This window comes from Lepisosteus oculatus, chromosome 1 (genome assembly GCF_040954835.1).
Source record: "Lepisosteus oculatus isolate fLepOcu1 chromosome 1, fLepOcu1.hap2, whole genome shotgun sequence".
In the NCBI taxonomy this organism is placed as follows: Eukaryota; Metazoa; Chordata; class Actinopteri; order Semionotiformes; family Lepisosteidae; genus Lepisosteus; species Lepisosteus oculatus.
The window spans coordinates 28,689,755-28,702,745 of NC_090696.1; the positions used below are offsets into that span (position 1 = coordinate 28,689,755).

General features: G+C 40.0%; 1 protein-coding gene across 1 annotated transcript; it reads left to right on the plus strand.

Moving 5' to 3' along the window:
* The first annotated feature begins 9,371 nt into the window (after window positions 1-9,371).
* LOC102688507 (homeobox protein notochord-like) lies at window positions 9,372-12,508 on the plus strand. The gene is made up of 3 exons (XM_015344557.2): window positions 9,372-9,692; window positions 10,451-10,632; window positions 12,212-12,508. The coding sequence occupies exons 1-3, from the start codon at window positions 9,389-9,391 to the stop codon at window positions 12,407-12,409; spliced, it is 684 nt and encodes a 227-aa protein (XP_015200043.1). The 5' UTR covers window positions 9,372-9,388; the 3' UTR covers window positions 12,410-12,508.
* Window positions 12,509-12,991: the final 483 nt, after the last annotated feature.

The following is a 12,991-nucleotide window of genomic DNA, read 5'->3' on the forward strand; positions in this document are numbered from 1 at the left end:
TTAAAGGAGGACTAATAATAAAAAGCGATTTAAAAAAAATCAGCCCTGAAATTGTGTCCTTAATAAGAGCGAGTATGTCCGGAAATGGCTGTGTTAAATTCAATCTAGTTTTCACGATGCAGCTCAAAATCATTCAGCCTAAGAAGCAGTTTACAGAAGCAGTTTAATACACCATAATTTGGTGTATTGCCCATTGTTTTTGTGATCTTTTCAGAGTTTGATCCATGAGCAATTTTTGTATCGAAGTAGGTTTATCGTCTATGTGTTTTTTACCTTTTCGGTCAGACTCCGTAAGAAGCGAGCGCTATGGTACTCTGCATCACATGCCCCTAACTCTTCGTGTAAAGGCGTGCTCTGTGTTCTCGCCCTTGAGGATTTGTCTGACAACAAGAGCAATGAGCTTCAGTTTGGCCCCTTGAATCTCTAGATTTGAGAACGTGATCTTAAATCGAATGCAATGTACATTAATACACTGTAAAAGCGGCGAAAGTATTTCAAAGTTTTGGAAATTAAACAACTTCTGAAAGAACAACAATAAATAATTGCACGATGGACAAGATGACAATTTTTGTTATAAATAAATTTTCCATAGAAAAAGCACACAATTCCTATATAACCTTCAGTCTGTAAAATTGATTTTCTCTTTATCAATGCCGTTGTACACCTGAGTTTCATACAGATCAGTGGGTCCGACAAGCGCCAATTAGTACATTAAGTCGGTCTTAATATAATTATACATTAGAAATTTAAGGTGCAGTATTTGTTTTAGTAAACAAATGTATGTTTAATTTGTACCGAAAAAAATTATCCCACTATTAGAAACTTTGAAAAATTTGTTTTTTTTAAATCATTATGAATCACATTCTTCATAGAATTGTACGGATCCTTTTCGCCTCGAATATTATATTAGAGGGTAAATAAAAGTGAAGAGGACTCATATATTTTATTTAAAAACGAGCAGCACCTAAATTTACAAGAACTTTGTCTAAAAAATAAAATTAAATAAACTTCGTTTTTCAGATGAAGTTAATGATAAAAATACACAAACCCCACTTAAACCACAACATTGTGCAAATTACGGTATAAAAACACAAATATGTTTTGTTTACTCATATTGTTAATATCGACAAATTAATAAAGTACACCACGTGGAAATAATTTCTTACAGAAAGATCATGTTCTGCTTCACAAAAGCAAAGCTATACGAAATGTTCCATGAAAGCAAATAATTAATAAAGTCTCGTTCGGTTCACTAACTGCTTTTATGTTGGTGGGAATTCATAGGCCAAGACATAAACTGTATTTGAAAACTAAGGCAAAACTGCAGCGCTTGGACCTCAAAGAGAATAAACCATGAATTCTGCTCTTTAGCAATAAACGTGTAAAAGTTGGATTATCTCACATAACAGGCTTATTTATATCCAATTCAATCAAAGACCAAGAAACAGCAAAAGGCGCCGATCAGATTGGGAACACTTGCTTGTTTCACTGGAGAGGAACACCGTATGAAAATAGGACATGCGTTTTCAAGACTGAACTATCCTTTCAGTGTTTGTTTTAAAGACACCTGTAATACCTACATTCAAGAAATGAAAGTAAGTTTGACACAATAAATTAAAACCAAGAGGCCTACAGCCTACCAGATTTTAGGGGTTTGTTTTCGGTCTATGGTTATAGGTCTTGTAGGTCTTATAGGCTGCATGCTAAATGTTCTCGAAACCGAGAACCTGAACGAGTTCTTCTGTATTTCTCTTTTGAAACTCGTGCTGATACTATCATGGGTGGCTCGGGTGCCATCCCTGTTGAACTACGTATCTTTCCGGATTTTGAAAAAATAAGAGAGGATTTGCCTTCACGTGCCAGATCTGATTCTAATGTGAAATTTCAGAGACAGAAAGTTCAGAGACATCGTAAAGATGAATAGCAGCGCTCGCTTTGTACAGTAATCCTATTATAGGTGCTTATATTGTTGGCAAGTACGCCATTTCAAACTTCAATTCAAACAATGAAACAGTTATAAAATGTTTGTTAGTGTTCCCAAGCATTCCATCTCTGCTAATCCGATTTAGGTGTGGATGCCGTTTATGCAGTGTAATTTTGCAGTGTGGCTACCATAGATCAACGCTGGACGAGGTAATAAAGACGGCGAGCCTTTTCTACACGTAGGATCATTCTCTGGTAAACTTTTGTAAAGCAACATCAAAACGAGAAATTTACCTATTTAAACAGGAATGGAAAGGGGCTTCCTTTTTATTTAAATACGCGACCTCCGCCTTTAGGATGTATTCAGTGTTTTTGCGTTTGTTTTAAGAACACTTCCTGACTGAATATGGTGGTGAATTTGAAAATGTTGCCCTCTGACAATAGAACTCTGCATTAAGACTATTTCATTTTAATGAGTGATTTTTATTTTAAACCATCTCTTGCGCCATGAAAATATTCTTTACATTTGCTTAATGTTTGTGTAATATTTTGTAAAGCTTCTTCAATTCATCAATAGAGTATAGAGTTTTATGCAGTCTTCATCCTGCTGAAATGGATGAGATATTTTTGATCATTTTGTGTTATTCCGTTTTAGAGGTACGGGTTGATTAAGGATATGTGATATTAAGTGGAGGATTTAAAAAGAAACAAAGAACAATTAGATTTTTAAGCACAGAGCGTAACTGTGTGTACAGTAGTTTCAAGGCAAAACACATAGAGATGACTCTCAGAGTTCCACACGTGTTCAGCAGACACTGACACAGGGACACATAAACCAGGAAGAAAAATGTAATTGACAAAAAGGGACTGCAAGGTAGGGCAGACAGATGGACAGATAGATAAGCTAGACAGAAAGATCTTGTTCATAGTGCTGACTGCTCCGATAGCCAACTGTGAGTCTGTGAGTTAATAGCCCAGGCTAGAGGTGGCTAACTCAGTCTACTGTGCTTGTTGAGCACATGATCCTGAGGAGATTACTGCTGTTCTGGCTGCCCCAAGGCCAGACTGCTGACGGCAAAGTTAGTTCGCACACCCAGATTAGCAGGGATATCTGTAGCCAGAGGTCAGGGAGGTCACTCTAGATCATCCTAGTGGCCCTAGTCCAGCATGTAATCTGGTTAAATGGTCAACAGTGCATCTCCACTGCGATGATTGAGACATCAAGCAAGCAGACTGAAGGCAGCTGTTATCTCTGATCTCCCCACATTGCACACAGAGAGTTATATTAAACCTTCATGTCTTTTTCATCAGGATTGTATTCTGCAGGGTGGATGAGGCGAGGCAAGACGATCAGGAGATAATGACATCAATCAAACTAATTACTGCTGCAAAACTGGAGTCCTAGCAGTTACTAGTCAGGGCTGACCTCCTGATTTGGAGACATTTCATCGGCTGCATCCTTCTGACAGTCATGGACTGGAGAAAATGGTAGAGAATTACTGCCACACTACATAGACATTCGCTGACAGAGAGAAGGACAGCAGCACGTTTTCACACACTACTGCAAATCAATTACATCATAGTGGCAGGACTGCACATTCAAGCCTGTGTCAAAACACCTGCTCAAATTTTAAACAATTAGCTACTTCAAACCTATAGAACATGCCAACAATAACAAAACATAAAGGGGAGGCATTTGTCCTGCAGAGATAAAAACTGACCCATGAGTCACAGTGAAATCTCTCCGGGACACCTAACCGGCTTTGAGCAACCTTGAGGGTTCTGGGTACATGGGATTGATGTGGTGTCCAGTTACGAAAAAAAAGTAGAAAAAAGAAAAGAAGTTGTGTTATATAAGGACATACTGTAAACAAGGTTTCAAATGAGAGGATGACCGTCTTTCTTATTTGATAGTTGATAGATAATTCACCCATTAATCTCATCTAGTTCTTTCTTGCAAGAAGCCAGGGTTTCAACCCCAACAACGTTATTAAGCAGCTTGTTCCACACCCCTACAGCTCTTTGTGTAAAGAAGAGCAGGACGCTCTCAGTTGTAAATTACGCATATGAGTTCAGCTATGCCAGATGAATATGTTACCAAGGCAGATGTTACCAGTTAAGAGCTCCTCCTGGAATCACAACATCATATGTAGAGCAACCATTCAGATGTTTAGTTAACTAATGGCTTAAAGAAGACTTAAAAACATTTAGCTAGAAATGTAAACACTAAGAACTGTGCCCAATCTAGACATTTTATGTAATTCACATTTAGTTAGCACTACGTTAAACCACATTGCTGCTCATGTTCTCAAGTAATAGACTGTTAGCAGCTCGTGAGCTTTATGTGCTTAAGTGTATACTTACAGTATGTACAAGATGCAACTCAGCTCTCAAGCAGAACATTTCATTAGAAAACGATAGAAAATGAATTTTTTTCATTTCAACTCTTACTAAAAGCCTTTTTCTGCATGTTGCTTTCCAGAGCAGTGTAGACTTGTTTCCATTCTAACCACAAGCGCTGTAGAGAAAAGTACCCAGCCAAGCCAGACGCCTAGGGAAAGCCGAACAGGAATGGTCCCGGTGACAGAGACACTGGAACTGGTGCAGTGGGATCTCTCCTGCGTACGGTTATCCTCGGTCAGGTAATCAAGGCCGTACAGATGCTGCGTTAATGCGCGTTTGTCTCTGCCACAGAGGATGGTTAAAACCCGGAACGACTCCTGAAGTGATCAGGACGGATTTCCCCGGCACGCTGTAATCCCATTGTTGCGAGATGCGTGTGCCCTCAGGCTGAGGAGCCTGGGAACAAGGGAGAGGTCCTGTTTGTCCAATAGTGTCCCAATTAGCAGAGGACAATGCTTTAACTGAAAAAGGATAATTAAATACAAGCCAGCGGTAACTTAGCTCTCCCCACTATATTAATGCTCCATCTAAATCCTGTTGTGGCTACATTAAATCCTCATTTGTTCGATGTTTTTAAAGAATGCCGTTCTTTGATCTTATTCATTAACGTGGAGAGACATGCTTGTACTTTATCAGTGGATGAGCAAGGAGGATTATTTTCATTTCCCAAAAGAAAAGTCCTGAGCTTTACTGATATTTAACTGGGGAAAGATTCCAGGACCACATCCAGTTTCAGTAATCTTCTCTACTGTCTCCACCAAATTCTTCAGCCACAAGGAGAAAGCTTATTTAAATCAATACCATTACTTTCCATATAACTCTTTTTCTAAAAAATGGGCCTCATTTAACTGAGACATTTTCTAGAACATCAGCCAGAATAATTTTTCACAATCTTATTTCAGAAAATCTTAGCCTAACTGCAGTCTAATATATGGTATGCATAATATATGATCATCATTGAGCTCCTTGAAAAAACACATTATTATTATTATTATTATTATTATTATTATTATTATTATTGCATCTAGCAGATATTATCAGATGTTTTACATAATGGCACGGTAGAGTTATTATTGTGTGGTAATTCACAAAACAAACATTAATAAAATGTGTATTACTTTATACTTTGTTTATATTATAATTTTAAACATTCTTAAGGTTACAACTTTTTTTGCTTGCCATCCAGCTACATATCACTCACACTACCTTTTCCTGGCAAATCCTAAATAAAAGTGGTTAATTGTATGTTATTTTGTCAATGGAAATCAGGTGTTAAATATTTGTTTGCTGTAAGACCACAAGAAAAGGTGTCATTTAGCCCTTCGGGGATTCAGGAACATCTTGATTCAGGGAACTCATCCAGTGGTTTCTTGAAATAAATCCGATTATCAGATTTAACAATATGGATGGGTAGCTTGTTCCACCTTATTCGTTATAAATAATTGTTCTCTGTTCTCAGTTTCAAATACACTTCAGCATAGTTTGCATTTGTGCCCTATAGTCCATGTTTCACTGTCCATTCTAAAGTATATTGTAAAAGGTGACCTTGACAGTGCCTTTGAGGATAATGAATACTTATATCAAGTCTCTATTACTCTTCCCTGTCAGCGTAGGACATTCCCTTAAGAAATTAAGACCCTGAAAATATAATCTATTGCAATGTTTCCATTGCAACAATATATTTTCTATAAATAGGTTGGTCAGAATTGTTGACAGTATTCTAAATTAGGTCTCACGAAGACATTATACAATTTTATCTTGACTTTTTGTTTGCTTTCCCACCTTATCTAGACGACAAATGATGTGACAATATGGACACCTACAGTATAGTTTTGATAGTCTCTTTTCTCCAAGTGTCTCATTTTGTATTTGTAATTTATGTATTTACTACCAGTTGTTCTTCTAAAACTTTATTTTTAGTTTAATTTACTGTTTAATTTAAATGTTTTAGTTACATTTTCTGCAGTGTTTGCTAATCCTCCCTAATTGGTATCACTAGGTACCTTGTAGCTAGTGAAGGGGATTTACCTGTATGATTAATACATCAAAAAACAGTTGTGGTTCTATACGGGGATATCAACAAACTCCCAGTTTACTCCATCAGTCTCAAAGTGGCGTCTGACGGCGGTAAGGTGGTCTTGCGCGATTGCTGGCAGGACCTGAGTTTGTAACAGAGTGAGAAAAGAGATTTCCGCCGCACATTTTCAGCACCTAGAGAACGCGATTCAATGTCCGAATCAAATGGAAATTTTGACCTATTGTGCTCTTAGAAAAGCTAGGTGTGAAAATTCTCATGGAGCTTAACGCCTTAAAAAGCCTGCATGTGGTAACTGCTGAGGAACAGCCTTTCAAAAAAAGAGCAGCACTAATGTAGTTCACTCGAGTTCTGGAAGGTTTTTAGGGTAGGCTATTGTAAAACCTGCCTTTGCATTTTATTTGTGGGCCAGGGCTTGTGGACCAATTTATCTAATAGTCATTAACATCCATTAGAATCGTTTGATGTCTCTTTCGATCTTTTGTCTTTTTGCAAAAGGTCCAAGATGGGCAGTACAATGACATCTAACGCCGGGACAAAGCGCATGAACTAAACCGCAATACCAATACATTGTAACTACCTTTTAATGGAAATGGAAAACTCAACTGACAACTTTTAATGCGGCTTTCAGGAAATAGGCTTGTTCCTTTTACCCTAAGAATTCCAGCAGGTCGTCCTTCGCAGTAACTTTTAGGAATCACAGAGTCTGCATCTCACCTGATAGCCGGTTTCTACCAACTCAAAGCTGTAAGAAAGGTGTTTTATAGGCTAATTACTTTCTTCATATTTAGTAGAATATACAGAACAAACCCCTTTTACCAGTTTGACGTTAACTAACCTCTTTTTTTTAAAGAAACGGAAAGAACACTATTTCACTTCGCTTTGCATCTTCAAGTGTAGGACTTTCGCACAATATATTTGTTTATTTTATAGAACATGAGTGAAGAAGCGCCTAGAGATAGGGAGCTCTGGGTGTCAGAGTTTCAGTCTATATACAGTTTATACTGCGTATAAAAATACATGTTTCGGATTATTAAAATATGAAAAACAAATTATTTTAATGCTGACCATAAACTACATGAATGAAACTCAACACTATATAATGATCGATATTAGCTATTCTCTCATTAAATCCGACGGGTGTTTTTCACAGTTTAACGGTTTCAGATCGATTGTAAGCTAAACAAATAGCTCTTAGCGGTCATACGCAGATTTCTGTTTTAATTTTCCAAAACATGGGGGCGGCGCTACTGGGGTCCACTGATATCCGCTCTCCCGGCGTGGAGGAAGAGGCGAGGACTCTTCAGGAGCCGCAGGTGATAGCGCTTCCCCCTCTCTCACTGGGGTGGCACAAAAGCAAGAAAGTGCTACTTTTCCCATCTCGTTATGACGGGGTGAAAATTTCCAGGTTTCTAAGAGCAATAGATTAGCTGAACACACAGTGATAATGAGAAACAAAACGGTCCATTAGTTTATCGGTTAATGCGGGCCCAGTGCGGCTCGCGCGGCCGTGACACCTTAACACTGCTTATGAGAGATGTGGGTCCTTCTAGAGGGGAAAGTGACCGGGAAGACCACTACTGGTTGCTGAACAAAATGGGAATATTCCCCAGGTCTTTTTTTTTAAATAAAATATAATATCTATAGCCATTGCACCCACCTTGTATTTTCATCCTCTAATAAAGGCAAAAATGAGCTTGTTCAGAATTGGGCTTGTTTAAAATACATTAAAATGTACGCTCTGCAGGACGACTCGACGATTTATTAATTTGTTTTCATTACTATACAAGAAGAGACCACTACTATCAAATGTAGCGTTTTATTGTTTGTACAGGAGTGGATCAGCTACTTAAATGCTGATACCATTTATTTAAATTAAAGGCCCGAGGTCAGTACAGGGAACAACATGCTGTCTATAGCTGGCAGTCAGTACTGAACAACTCGGGGAGGAGCTGTTGTGATGCGTTGGACACAACATTCACTCAGTAATTGGTCGAGTAATTGATTAATGTAATTCTAAAGACATGATCTATTTATCGATCTTCCGTTGATTTAAAAGGTTAATGTATCAAGATTGTTTAGATTAATACAAACGTTTATTTCGAGATGAGATAGGTACAATAATACATTATGAATAAATATGAATTATGCTATATTAATAAATAACATATTTAAATAACGAAACAGGTATTCATGACGACATCACGAACAGGCTGCCTGTTTACATTGTGGTCCCCATTTCCTGTTTATAAGGAAAGCTCTGTGGTTCATTGCTCATCCTGTACCGTTAAAAAAGAAATACTGATGCTGATAAAAGGAAGTGATTAAAGATTTGTAAGTACACCTTGAAGCTATTAGAAAACACAACTCATTTTACAATACATCATTGAAAGCGACAGTACGTGTAAGAGAAAAGCAATATTAGCGATGGCGTTAGTATTGAAAGTATTATGCCTGCTCTGCCTTTAGCCGGATTACCTTCGCTTTACCCCAAGTAATATATTTGTAGTAGAAGTAAAACTACCATGACTAATAATAACTACAATATCATCATCAGTAATATCAGGTGAAACCCGACCCAGGGAACACAAGTGGAAACTAAGTAGAAATGCATTTCAAACCGAGACCAGGAGACACTTCTTTACACAGAGGCTGTAATACATCTTCAAATGATATAATCGGAGTGTGAACGCAAAACATGTCGAAAGGGAAAAGGGTTTTGCTCTCACTTTAAAATGCAGTGGCAGCATCTTTTCAAGTCACAATACTGCTGGTGGTGTGGGTGTGGTGGAAGAGTGGGGGCTGAGACTACCCAGTCATTTCCCCGGAGTCTGGTCCCCTGGTGCTGTGCATGTGAAAGTATCTCAGGCGTATAAAAACCCTACGGCTCACATCCAAAAAGCCAGCAACGACTGTTCGCCGTTGGTCACTGGGAAACACAGATGTGCCTTTTGTTTTCAAAGAAATATATTTCGTTTATTTTCTTCATTTTTCAGACCGAAAAAAAAACTTAATTTTTCCCCGAAAATGTTGCCTAACCACGAGAAAACGGAGTTTATTTTAAATGGTGCATCGAGTAAGACCTTCAAGACGGCGGAGATGAGAGATCCGTCCCAAATACCAGTCAAGCTTCCCTTCAGCATTGACTCTATTCTGAGCAGAGTGGAGGCCGAGAGCGGTCTCGCTGGGGTCCGAGTGGAGCGCAGCCCCCTCTGGACCGGGAGCTGGCCTGCCACCGTGTCATACCCCTACACCGTGGGATACGTCCCCGTTCCGGCCGGACTACTGCACAGTAGGTGCGAACACTTCGACGCCCTACACAGACAGAGAAGTAAGAGCTTTACTTGCATTGTTTTTTTTCTTGAATATCCTTTTATTTATTAATTTGTCCGACAATTTTATCTATAGCGACTTGTAGTTGTATGCAGTTAAGTGTTTTTTTTTACTGGAACATTACAGAGAAATATTTTTCTTTAAGTTATAGAAGCAGTTGGATTTTAAGGTACAGCTTTTCAGAAACGAGTCCAGAAACCTGTCTTCTTTTTTTCTGGAGTGCTTCACAACGTTGCATCCGTGCTTTCAAATGCCGGTGCTGTTGTAAATTTCTCGCACCGCTAGAAGCGAGATTGAAACCTGTCAGTTCTCCCGCTCAAGTCCGACTTCTGACAGGTGTTTTTTAACAGTGCCATGTGCGTCAAACTGGAATAAGACTTGTTCAGCTTTAGCATTTAATATTGTTACCTGAATATTAATGAATTCGACTCATATTTTTACTAAGTGAACTACACTATTTGTACTCATTAAACAGTTGAAATAAGAAGCCCAATGTGGTGCCCCAGACAGGAGAGAGTAACTGTTGCTGAAAGATTTGAACCCACATATCTTTTAATGATTCAGATTCTTCAACAATAGGCTCAGTTCCCTCTGTAACTGAGAGCTATGTTGCAATGAAAACCAGATAGGTCTGTGACTGTCCAGGACCTGGGTGCATTGTGTATAGCTCAGATGTTTTTTGGGTGACACTGTAGCTCTCCAGGACCATGGTGCGGTGTGTGTGTAGCTCAGATGGGTTTTGCCCTGTTCCAGCAGGGGGCGCCCCGGATAAGCTGGCAGCGCTGTGGCGCAGGGGTGCAGCCAGGATGAAGCGTGTGAGGACTGTGTTCACCCCCGAGCAGCTGGAACGCCTGGAGTTGGAGTTCCTGAGGCACCAGTACATGGTGGGCACAGAGCGCGTGCACCTTGCCCTGATGCTGAACCTGTCTGAGACACAGGTGAGAGCCGCCGGCCTGAGGCAGGCCGATTCTGCTCAGCTCTTCCATTCTAGTGTGCGACTTTGGCCTGCTGCTGATCCTACGTGTTATTAAGCACTCTTGTACATCAACTAGTTGTCTTGTACATCAACATTTAATCTTGACTGGGCTTAATACATCATGACAAGGAGAGAGTCCAACACAGAGCAGTAGAAAGTAGAACAGAAATAGTATTTTGTCTATGGAGTCAGGTATGTCATCACCTGAGGGTGGCTCCACTGCCAAAATATTGAATTTTTCTTAATTCAACTTGCAAAAGTTGAATTAACCTCCACTTTTTCCTTAACAACTCGCACCCAGACACCCACTCAAACTTCTTAGTGCATCCCGTCTCAGTACAGTATGTCTAAAGTGGACACTCTGTAGACTCAAAAGTCCCACCATGAGAGTGCTGATGGACATCCTTTCCTGATATCTGAGTGCCACTAACCGCATCCTCCCAGTGCCAGCATTCGGCATTTGGCCCATGGGATTGGTGTGTTCGTACATAAATGTCCACAAATACAGCTCTCTGAATCTGGTGCTTCTAAACAGAATTGTGCATTGATTCCTACATTAGCACTACCCTTTGGGGGGGAGAGCCTAGTTAGTAAAAGAAATCAGATAATCACAGCAGCTCCTTCACGCCTTCAAGCAGAATCTTACTGTGTGACCCATTGCACCTCATCCACCTGCGCAGACCTCTCTTCTGGTAGTAGTCCCTCGTGTTTGTCTGTCAGCCCCTCTGAGGTGTCGGAAAGCTTTAGCTGGTCAAACAGACTAGGGTGAGTGTGCATACCACACCACAGTGGGCGTTGTTAGCAGCAGCGTGTTCTTAACACCTTCTTAATGGTCTTGGAGGAATCTTGACACCCAGACTGTTGCATCTTTGGAAAACAGGGGCAAAGATGATGAAAGCTTTTACATTACAATGACATATGCCTTGCATTGTAATACGTTTGCAAACTGGTTGAGGAGAACTGAGAGGTGTTATCTCAGTTCTATTTCTAAAATAGTTTAAGTAGGTAGCTGTGGCAGCATGCTTAGGCTGCAAAGGAGCAGGTAATGGTTTATTCCATGCTGAAAAGAGAAGAAAAGAAACACAAAGTTTTGGCTGTAGAGCTTTCTTCGGGTGTTTTTAAAATACCTGTTTTCAACTGTATTCAATGTACTTTGTTACTTAGATGGTTTGAGAACACAAGAAGGGTTATAAATAAAAGGAGGGTCTTTTGGCTCATCTAGCCCATCTGTAAGCAACATTCTACTTTCAACAAGCTACTGCTGCAGTTTTAAGGTTTGATTGGATTGAGAAAGAGTATAAATGAGAAGATTTTCAAGTGTAGTGGAAAGATGTGTCTGAAACAATACAACAAAGCAGAGAATGCCAAATGAAATAATTATTTTTCCCTTGAAATACACATTCCGATACATTACTTCAAACTACTGATGGAGCATTATAGTTGCCCAAGACTGCACCATTGGCATTTAGTTATCATCTAATCTAAATCCTGTATCGCACTCACAAAGATTGGCTCACCAACCTCCCGGGTTCTGGTTTTAGGTGAAGGTCTGGTTTCAGAACAGGAGGATTAAGTGGAGGAAGCAGAGTCATGACCAGAAGACAGCCGGAGTGGGCCAGCGTGCTGAGTCTCTGTCAGCCTCCTCCTCAAAAAGGGAAAGTTTGCCAGAGGAGCAGGATAACACGCAAGGAAAAGGAGAAATGGGAGAGGAGGAAGACGAAATAATTGAAGTGGTGTGACAGGGCCGCCTGAAAACTCGAGTAACTAGCAGCTGGGCTGCACCCTGGGGTGGGACTGGGGGACTGAGCTGCCACAGTAGCTGTCACCTGGCAAAACAGGCCCTGATGCCAGATCCTTCTGCGCAAATACAAACAGGGTGATCCTCACAGCCATGGGGGCTACATCTTTACTGGAACTGCCAAGATGCAGCAATTCTGCTCATCCCTCAGTGGCCTCATCTTGCAGACTGAAGGATGGCAAGTGTCTGTGATGGCAGATCCACACGTTAGTATATGGAAGTGTCTGGACAGGCACCACTGGGAGCTTTTATATTACGAGGATTGTGTTCAATTCTGTTTTATTTTTAATTGACAGTTTTGCAGGCAAATCAGCATGTGCTGGGATGAGAACAGATACTTCTGTCCTCAAGAGCTTCCTGTGAAGTAACACAGTGCCGCCAGGTGAGAAGAACAATCAATGTTTCAGCCCAGTGTCATTATAAAAGAATAAGAAAATAAGGAAGGTCAATAACATGAGGGGACCACTCAGACCACCAAGTTTGTTTATTTTTTATCATTGGCAATTGATCTTGGGATCACAGC

What these genes read in the sequence shown, in the direction of transcription:
- LOC102688507 (XM_015344557.2), top strand. Translation starts at nt 9,389, where the DNA reads ATGTTGCCTAACCACGAGAAAACGGAGTTTATTTTAAATGGTGCATCG. An exon ending in CGCCCTACACAGACAGAGAA is followed by an intron (nt 9,693 to 10,450) that starts GTAAGAGCTTTA and finishes CTGTTCCAGCAG; the next exon opens with GGGGCGCCCCGGATAAGCTG. An exon ending in TGAACCTGTCTGAGACACAG is followed by an intron (nt 10,633 to 12,211) that starts GTGAGAGCCGCC and finishes TTCTGGTTTTAG; the next exon opens with GTGAAGGTCTGGTTTCAGAA.